The sequence below is a fragment of the Cicer arietinum genome, chromosome 6, assembly GCF_000331145.2.
Source record: "Cicer arietinum cultivar CDC Frontier isolate Library 1 chromosome 6, Cicar.CDCFrontier_v2.0, whole genome shotgun sequence".
Taxonomy (NCBI): domain Eukaryota; kingdom Viridiplantae; phylum Streptophyta; class Magnoliopsida; order Fabales; family Fabaceae; genus Cicer; species Cicer arietinum.
This window is the reverse complement of record NC_021165.2, coordinates 14249132-14259408: the sequence shown is the minus strand read 5'-3', so window position 1 is coordinate 14259408 and position 10277 is coordinate 14249132. Positions and strand designations below refer to the sequence as shown.

General features: G+C 26.5%; 1 protein-coding gene across 1 annotated transcript; it reads right to left on the bottom strand.

Moving 5' to 3' along the window:
* Nucleotides 1-2354: 2354 nt before the first annotated feature.
* LOC101494917 ((3S,6E)-nerolidol synthase 1-like) lies at nt 2355-6425 on the bottom strand. The gene is made up of 7 exons (XM_004504891.4): nt 6209-6425; nt 5845-6100; nt 4370-4745; nt 3972-4190; nt 3733-3874; nt 3144-3392; nt 2355-2772 (listed from the first exon to the last, which is right to left on the bottom strand). Exons 1-7 carry the CDS (start codon nt 6359-6361, stop codon nt 2491-2493), a joined length of 1677 nt encoding a protein of 558 aa, XP_004504948.1. The 5' UTR covers nt 6362-6425; the 3' UTR covers nt 2355-2490.
* Between the last annotated feature and the right edge of the window lie 3852 nt (nt 6426-10277).

Genomic DNA, 10277 nt, shown 5'->3' with positions numbered 1-10277 from the left:
TTTTTTTTTTTTTTTGAGAAGGAGGAATAAATAAGGAAGGATTGTATAATTATTTTGGATTACTTAGTTAATAAAAATAATAGAAATTTTTAACCTAGGCTCACTCAACTCAACCACCCCCATTGAAGCCCACAAACATCAAAGCCTGCAAGAACGCATAATGTCTTTCTTCAGTGCCTTCTCGCCGATTCTGTTTAATCATTTAGTTGTGAAACGAAGGAATATGTAGGAAAAGAAGGGACTTGAAAAGGAAACAAATCAATAAGTAAAAGAGATCTGAAACTATCATCATCGTCGTTGCTTGAGTCAAGGTAACTGCTCTTACTCTTACTGCTACCTTTTTTCTTCTCCTACCTTTCCTATTTGTTAGACACTGCATCTTAATCAGTATCAATATTTGGTTTGTTTCTTAATGTTTTCGTGTTGACCACCTGTTTGATAAAATTACATATCTAGGTTTTAACTCTATATATTTTACTTTTGATTTTCTATCTTAAACTCGACCATCTGTTTGATAAAATTACATATCTAGGTTTTAACTCTATATATTTTACTTTTGATTTTCTATCTTAAAACTCGTTTTTTGTTATGCTATAGGAAGAGTTAGTTGTTGTAGCTTCATGATAATTTACTTTTCTTAGGGTTTGAACTTCATATGTTATTATTATTGTTGTTGTTGTTACTTTTGCTTTGATTTTCCTTTCAAATAGTTGATTTATTATTCTGTGTGATTCAGTTCATGATGGTTGATTGTCCAATATAGTAAATCAGTTGGTGGTATACTGTGTGCAGCCCGACAGTTATGCCTCTTGTAATTCCAACTTTTGACTATTTTACTGATTTGTGATTGTTTGGAATGTTCTGATAGTAAATAATTCTAATCAAATTCTGATATTCAATCAGTTGGATGCCTACTAATGTGCCCACACTTACACGTTGATGGTTTAAATAGCAAATGTTGTTTTAAACTTTATGAACATAAAGTTATTATATTTGTCCAACTTTAGCATGTATCCTTGCACCTGTTGCTTTTTCACTTGATTCAGCTTATGGCTTCAAATGTAGAAAGGTCAAATTTGTTTTGTAGCAGTTTTGCAATTGAATTTCTTTTAAGTTGTTGATTTTGGAGATGCAGGTATATGACAAAGGCAGCTGGTTCGTTTCTTCCAAAGATATTCCCAAGTTTCGTAGAAGTGTAATTCTTTCTAGCATGTTTCCTTCTCGAATACGCTATCAGGATATGGGTGAAAGTAACTTTACTGCTGACACAAGAGCCTGAAGTTTCAACACCAAATGAGCCTGAATTTAAATTTAATTTACTGATATTAATAATTTAGAATTACAATTAGGGAGACAAAATAAGTTTAATTAATAAATAATAATAAGTTTTAGTGACAGACATACCGTAGGAATAGATTGATATTTTTTTTATATTTTTCTAAGATTTAGTGACAGATAATACTGTAGGAATGGACTAATTCTTTATTTATATTTATCTAGGTTTTAGTGACAGTCATTATTGTAGGTAGAAATAAAAAACATATAGTGACAATCCTCAGAACATGTAGTGACAGCCTTCAAAGTGTAGCAGGACGCCCCCTTAAAGTTGACACTAGATTTGGGTGTCACTCAAAGTATTATTGACTTTTACCTACAGTTTTTAACTTTTAGTGAAACATTTTGTGTGTCACGATAGGTCAATTTTTTTGTAGTGTTGATTCAAGTATGTACGATGAGGCAAATGTGCAATCACATATATATAATCCAAATGTACTACTAATTAACAACTATAATAAGTAAATTATGTTTCTTTTACTTTATTATAATTTATGTTTTTTACTAAATAAGTAAATTATGTTTGTACATTAATAATTAAAACTTTTTATTCTTTTAATAATTTTGTTTATTTATTATTATTATTTATAAATTTGTAGACTTTTTTGTTGCATAACATTATTTAATATGGACGTAGAATGATATTTTATTAAAAAAGCATAGAAGAGGAATTTAGTCAAAAAAAAAAAGTTAAATCTCGAGGAAAATAAATATATTTCAAAGTTTAACTTCAAACTTTAGTTGAAATATTATTTAAAAAATGTTAGATAAATAGTAACACAAATTACTAGAGTCTATGTGCGTGTGAAAATTGTGAAGATAGATAATTTTCTTTTTTATGATTCGAATTTTGAATTCAATTGTTGAATCATTAATAATATTTTTGTTTTTTAATAATTACTTATAAAATCACTCTAATGATTGATTGTGATTTATCGACAGTAGATACTCATAAAAAATATAGTACAAGATATAATACCTAATTTTTTTGTATTAAAAAAAATTATTTTTTTCTCTTGTCGTATTTAGTAAAACCAAAAATAGCAACCTAAATTACTGATCCATCTATATGATCAACTTTAGCCATTGGGATTAATTATTTTTATTTATTTATTGACGGAACTATTTGGATTAGTTATTATAGCTGCAAAATAATTATTTTTCAAAAAGCAAGGAATGAAGTAGACCCTCTAGCCCAGGAAGGGAGTTGTTATCATCATAACTATACATCAATGGTACCATTCTTGCAAGATTGAGTGAGGCCTTTGTGAATGTTTTATGGAAATGGCTATAAAAAAGACACTCTTGGTTGAGGTTTTTCCATGCATCGGATATTTTATTCATAACATCATCTCTTGCTCTTTTCGTACAGTAATCTGGGTGGTCCATCATGAGACAACTCACGTACGATCCATCATTTCCATCTTGATTCTCGTCCTTAATGTAAGTTGTCGTCACAACATGTTTAAAATCTTAGTTAGTCAATATAATAATAATAACATCTTTTCAAATTATTTTTCTAAAAAAAATTAGAGAAACAAAAAGTTATTGACGAAAGGGAAGCAAAGGAATTTGAATTATATCTTTTGAAGTCAAACAATTTAAATACCTCAAGTTTTTACATTTTGTAGAAGACAATTATTTTGATAACTATTTGGATACACTTTTAAGGTATTATTTTAAGGAATAAATAATATCCTTTTATAATAAGGTATTAGTTTAAATCACAAGTTGTTAATAGAACTCCAGATTAAAAATTCCTAACATAATCAGTATTAATATATGCATAATTAAATAAGTTTAGTTACCTCTGCATTTCCCAAGTCATCCCAAAGTCTAAGAATTGTAGCAGGGGAAGAAATAATGGGTGGGATTTTGTGTATTCTTTCAACATTTTCCTTGGTTAATCCTTTACCCAAAAGAAAGAAAATGTGAACAAGTAAGATATGCACTCCAGAGCTTATTATCCCATTCTTTAAGTATTCTTCAGCACTAGGCAACTTCCCTGAACCAAACCATTTTGCTTCAACTAGAAATGCTTTGCATAAACTCTCCCACTGCATAATATGGAAAATCTTTTTTTCATATTCAATTACTTAATTATGCTAATAAATAAATAAGCTATCTACACATGGAAATAAAAACTATTAAATTTATTTATACCACTTAAGAAATAAATTAAGAAAGCTACTATAGTAATTTTGTAGAAATAATGTAAAAATATATTAATTATGCAAGATACTTATTAAAAGTAATTATAAAAAAACTAATTAAAAATATTAATTGATATTAATATATAGAATATTATCATAAAGAAATAATTAATGTTTAACAATTTGAGATGAAAAAATATTCAAAAAATGACAATTAATATAAAAAGTAGAAAATAATTTTGACCGTCATTTTAAGAGAGTCTATTGGGTCCCATCCATGCCTCTGATAAACCTTAAAGCTTATTTCATTTGTCAGATCATAGAGAACCCTGAAACATATTTTCATGTAATCTGGTAGTTGCTCCATAGTTATATTAATGTCCCATCTGCACTCAACAATTACTAATCAATAATTATTTTCATTTTTCAACTATTAAATAATATAGTCTATCAATATGTAAGAAATAAATTGTATATATTTACCTAGAAACAGCTTCTGTGAAAAGAGTTAACTCTTCTATAGTCCCATATATATCAAAAATGTCATCAATTATGTAGATTAAAGATATTGGTTTTGTAAGTTCAACCCTTTCCTCTGATAAATTAGGATCCGTGAGGCATGCTAATGACCACATGTACCATTTAAGTGGTTGATTTCTAGCATAAGGTAACTCATTATTTAAACCAAGTTCTCTCCACCATCTAAAAAAAGAATTCCGTGAGTACTAGTTTGTTTTTATGATAAAATATATTTGGTCAACAAAAATTTGATGTATGATCAATGATTAAATATATAATTTTTACTTATTAAATTATAATTTAATTGTCTTTTATAAAAAGAACCGAAATAATGAACTACTCCATCAAATTAGCATACATACTTGGAAATTTGAACAATCTCACGTTGGTGTAAGCATTGTAGCAAACTGAAATCCAATTTTGCCACTTCTTTCAAAGAATCAAACCATGCATTGGTGCCATATAAATGACCTAAGCAATTATTTCTAGCAGTGAACATTGACAAATTTTTGTGAAAAGGGTTTTCCAAGGTTCTCCTTACAAACATAGCTTCGTGATTATTAAGGTGTATCAATTTTTCCTTTAGTATCTTCATGCTAAATTCTTCAGCCTCATCAAGTATGTCTTCCCCTGCTATGCTCAATTGTGAGGCTTCAAATAAATTTATCATTCCATTGATATTTTCACTTAGTTTTGGATTGAACTTTTCCTCCTTGTTTGTGAACTTGTTAAACACCTCTGTCATAATGAATTAACCTTTTAGTCTCCCAACATAAAAACAATTATTGTTAAACTTATGCAATAATTTAAAGGAAGAAAAATAAACTTGTTCATGTGCCTCTGCAGAGACATTTGTTTTAATTTGTATTCTTGAAATTATAAATAAATAAAAAATGAAATTATAGCATAACGTAGATTTGAATCATGGACATGAAGTTCAAAACCTTACACTTACAAACTAAGATAACAATTTATAACTTAATTAATAATAACATATGCGGGTAGAGGTTTGGTTTGTGAATCTTAGAGATGAAGAGAAAATGAGGCAAGCACTTCGCAACATTTGATTTGGAAAGTATAAAATTTGGAAGTTGATGTATAATCGAGTGGAATTGAAAACACTGATCAACATCTAACTTTTTATTGTCCTACTTTTGGACTGGTTTAGTAAAATATTTTTATTTGGTTAGACATTCAAGGTTCCCTTTCAATTAAAACGTCAATCCACGTAAAACAATTTAGTGGATTAAGTGTGCTTGGCAGAAAATGGCATTAGTATTTCAATCTTATTTGATTAGCATGCATTTGAGCTATTTGAAATTGGAGAATCGTATTATCTTTAGAGATAAAGAGTATAACATTTTTTAGGCAGCGAAATGAATTAAACTTCTTTGTTGGTCGGCTTAAATATAAAAGAAAAGATTTTGAATATGATTTCAATAAACGATGGTCAAATTTTATTCGCTGTTTAATCTAATTTTTCATATGCTTTGATTAAAGAGTTTTGCGTGTTTGGTTTGCTGTTTTAATATTCGGATTATGTTTGTGTTTGGTGTCCGGATGTGTTTGTTTTTTACATTATTATTCTAGACACATCTTGTACTTAGAACTATAAGTTAGTATATCGTTCAATTGCCTTAAAAAGTAAATACTAAAATATATTATATTTGTTCGGGAGGCTTTTTTCGTTTATTAGAAAAATTAATTATTTTAATTAGTGATTTGGGTCTTGGGCCGACCTTGGATGGGATGCCGATACTACAATATTCTTAATATTTATACTTAATATGTATGAGTTTCGTCCTTAAAATCTTTGAAAAAAAACAAAGAAACAAACCTGGAGATTGAAAGTGGCCTTGTTGTCTTAATAGCCTAAAGTGGAGCGAAGTTTCATGAAGATCATCATGTTTCCAGGCAGAAGAATTAGTCACATATTGTGTTGTTAGGAATGTTTCAATTTCTTGTTGGAAATGGTAATCAATATTTAGGCGCTGCATGGCATCAATCATGCACAAACCTTTGAGTGAATTTTCACCAACACTTCTAAGTTCATGCTTAACCACCTTAGTGTGATATTTACTGCTCAAATCTCTCTGCCAAATAACAACGTTCAGAATTAATTCAATTAGTTTATGACAAAAAAAAAAAAAAAAGAATATTAGAAAAGGCACTAGCAGCTAGTAAAATTAATTTGGACATACAGGTTTTATGAGTGCGCTACACATTTGTTCTTCAACATTAATGTTCCACTTGTTAGGAATTGGAGGAGAATTAAAGGTTTGAGAAAGTTGTGGATTTGTTGGGACGATTTGAGGTTTCAAAGGGGGTTGGCACAATTTCAAATGCAGCGCCATGGTAAAAAAATTATATAGGTAAGTCAAGTGGTCACAAATTGGATGGATAAATAGAAAACATAAGATGAATCAATATACTAGTATATATAGCAACATTTATAGGAGTAGTTAAATATCATGTGAGTTGTATTTAAATTTATTAGAATAAATTTTAACAAATAAAAAAGAGTATTAATAATTTGAGAATTTAGAGAGAAAAATAATCAAAAGAGTTTGGAAAGTTTGAGATTAAGGAATCATTTTAATAAAAGATTGGTTAAATAAATTTTTAATCTTTATAAAATTTTACTATTTTATTTTTAGTCTTTATAAAAAATTCATCAAATTTTATTTCTTAAAAAAATTCATTTTTTGTCCCTGACTTTAAATCAACTATTGTTTATCTTGTAAATTTTTTTATGATTTTTTGCAGCAATGTTTGAGACATATTTAACAATTTTCTTACAAAATTAAATTTTTTTTAATAAATGATGAATTAAATATGAAATTTAAGCTTTTTTGTGTTTAAAAATTTATATTTAATTTATCGTTTCTTAAAAAAATTTAAATTTTTATAGAATTTTTTTTATAACATCTTAAGTATTACTACAAATAAATCATTCAAAAATTTGATAAATACAAAGTATTTGGTATAAAATCAAAGACCAAAAATTAGTTAAGTAAATATGCAATTTGTTAGTTGAGAATCAGTTGGAGGATATATGGTAATAAGACCCAACTTGGAGAGAAAGTTCTCAAAAGGAAAAGGATCAAGTGACTTAGTCCAACAATCTGCCAACTACTAAGAAGATGAAACAGCCAAAATGAGTTCGTCTGCCAGGTATAATTACGTAACCTTCAGTTTTTTTGGTGAGTTCACTGTTGGAGATGTGTCAAACTGTCATCATCGTTCTTTCACGAAGCAACGGTACTTTGATACAGTTATCTTTTTTTATTATTAATTTATGAATAATAATAAATAAATGATTTATTAGTGGTGGATCCTATCTAATGAACATGTGAGTTGAGAGTTGGAGTAAAAAATGAATGAATTATTTTAAGATGATGTGGCACGGTGAATCTCATTCAACGAACCCATATTGAGTTCACCGTTGGAAATGCTCTAAGTAGATGAAACAATTTATATTTTAGCTTTTTTCAGACCAAATGACAATCTAATTCAATGTGTTTTATATGCTTATAACACAAATGAAATCGTCTAATTCATTTCTCTAAATTCTTATACTAATAATATAACATTTGACATATTTAAAAGGCAAGAGCTAGTTGTCTTTAAAAAGTTACGCGTAATTTATTCTAACACTTAATAAAAATTAACCACATAAATTATCTAATACTTAATAATAGAGTAATTTGTATATTGAATCGAAGTGTTCACATGTTTTGTACGTTTATATTAACGCCTGAAAAGGTACGTATCTGCAAGTAAAATAAATGAATGATTTTATTAACTCATTAATTAATTGTTATTTGGAAGGAACAGAGAAAGTTAAACCATATTTTTTCCGATCGGTGAATAGCCCAATTGTTTTTAATTTTAAACTCATATACGGTTTCGATTTTATGTGTTAACAAAGTTGACGTATTTAATTTAATTTTATTAACATACTTTTATATATAAATTAGTAAAATATTCATATGGATATTATTATATTTTTCTTTCAGATAATAATTTAAAAAATTTAATTAAAAATTAATCATTTTTTTATGCTATAGATAAAATGATTTAATTTATTTGAAATAATAATCTTCAAATAAAATTGGAAATAATAATTAGTTGTAGTATTTTATTTTTGTGCAATTTTAAGGAAAATGTATTTGATATTGCAATTAATATTTTGTATATATCTTGAATATTTATTTGTAACAAAAATTTGTTTCATACTTTTTTATGTATCAGCGAAAAATCTTTGTTTAGTATTCTTTTAATACTTATCAATGATAAATATTTGTTCCTTTAGTACTTATGAATTATGATTGACAAATATTTATTATGTATTTTTTATATGCATCAGTTGTAAATATTATCCTACATTTTATTATACTTATTAATAATAAATATATGTCTAGTATTTTTTTATTTATATACTTTTTTTATTTATCACTAACAAATATTTGTCTAGTATTTTTTTTATGCATCAATTATAAATATTTATTTTATATTTTTTTAATATTTATCAATAATAAAATTGTCTTGTAATTTTTTATATTTAACATGACAATTGAGTTTGATATTTGTCCTACGTGTTTTTAATATTTTTTATATTTATTTCGTATTTTTTAATATTGAATATTTATCCCACATATTAAATTAATTTATTTCTCTCTAAATTTATACTTAGTGTTCAATATTTCTCTGATATTTTTGTATTAGTATTGAAACTCTTTTAAACCATCACCTTAAAATTGGAGTACTTGATCGGTTCCTTGCAAGGCTATGTAAGAAATATAAGAAACTAGATTGAAATGGGATTAAAAATATGCAAAGTAATTGATTCTTTCGTTTTTTATTGGAACTTGATGACTGTTTTTTATTGGAACTTGATGACTTACACTCTTTGTAACGTAATAACTCGCCTTTGTAGCCTAACACATAATTGTAATCACTAAAATTGAATTGATAATTTAAACTTTCCTACAATATTTTCCACTATATAACAAATTATGCAAATAAACACTAATATATAACATATATCAATTTAACTAAAGCCAATAATATATTATTATTTATGTTCATGATGTCATTTTAACTAAAGTCTTATTTAAAAGTCCAATGACAATGGAGCAAACGCTAGATGGATATGCCCCAAAATATAGTTACAATTACATTTAATATTATGACAATTATCCATTTTTCACTTTGACAATATTATGAAAAGGGAAACAAATAACAATAAACCATACTTGTGTGCATGTCAGCGATCCCTATGTAAACACTTAGTTTCCTTTTTTTTTTAAAGAATACAAAGACGATTAGGTAGAGAAAGATGACATAAAATATTAGAGTAGTCTCCAACAACAAAACAACTATATTAGTGTTTCTATAGATTAAGAGTTTTTATAAAATTTTAAAATTTCGTTTGTAGATTTTGTAAAATAAAAATATTTCAAAAAATTTGATTTTCAAATACATATTTTTATCTTGAGTTTTATATATTTAAAAAAAATTATATTTAATTAATCTCAAATTAAAACAATTCTAAATTTTTATTGAGAAACTTTTGATAATGTTTTAATTGTGCTTGCAATAAATCATTCAAAAAATTTAAAATTAAATATATTTTATTTCACTAGAGATTAAAACTATTGGCTGAATAATTTTATAGAGACAACTATTTGCTGAAAAAATCTATATGAACCAAAAATTCTATTTGTTTATTGGACTATAATTAAAAAGTCAAAATTTTATATAGACTAAAAATATATTTAATCCTAAAAAGTATACTAAAATTAAATACATTTTTAATTCCTTATAAATCATACATTTTTAATCACAGGTCAAAACTAGAGTAAAATATGCTTTTAATATTAAAAAAAAAAAAGGCTTAAATTGTTCGACTAAATTTTGTCTAAAAGAAAATTTGTTTGACTATAGATATAATTTACAATTAACCTTTTGATATTCATGTAGTCGACCCCAACTTAATAAAATAAGACTTTTATTTTCTTCAAATGTATCTGGGTTCATCTAACAAAATTATTCACCGAAATAGATTATGCGTCGATGTGGGATATATCCTACAGTAACTACTGCCGATTCTGAAAATTTTAATTTAACAGCATTTTTAAGGCAATTTTATTAACAGCATGAATCTTCATATTTTAGTAGGCACTTTTGCTGTGGCTATTGGAAGTTCATGTTGTGCTGATGCACAATCTCATTTTCATGGAGTTCCCTGCCATTAGATAATAGAAA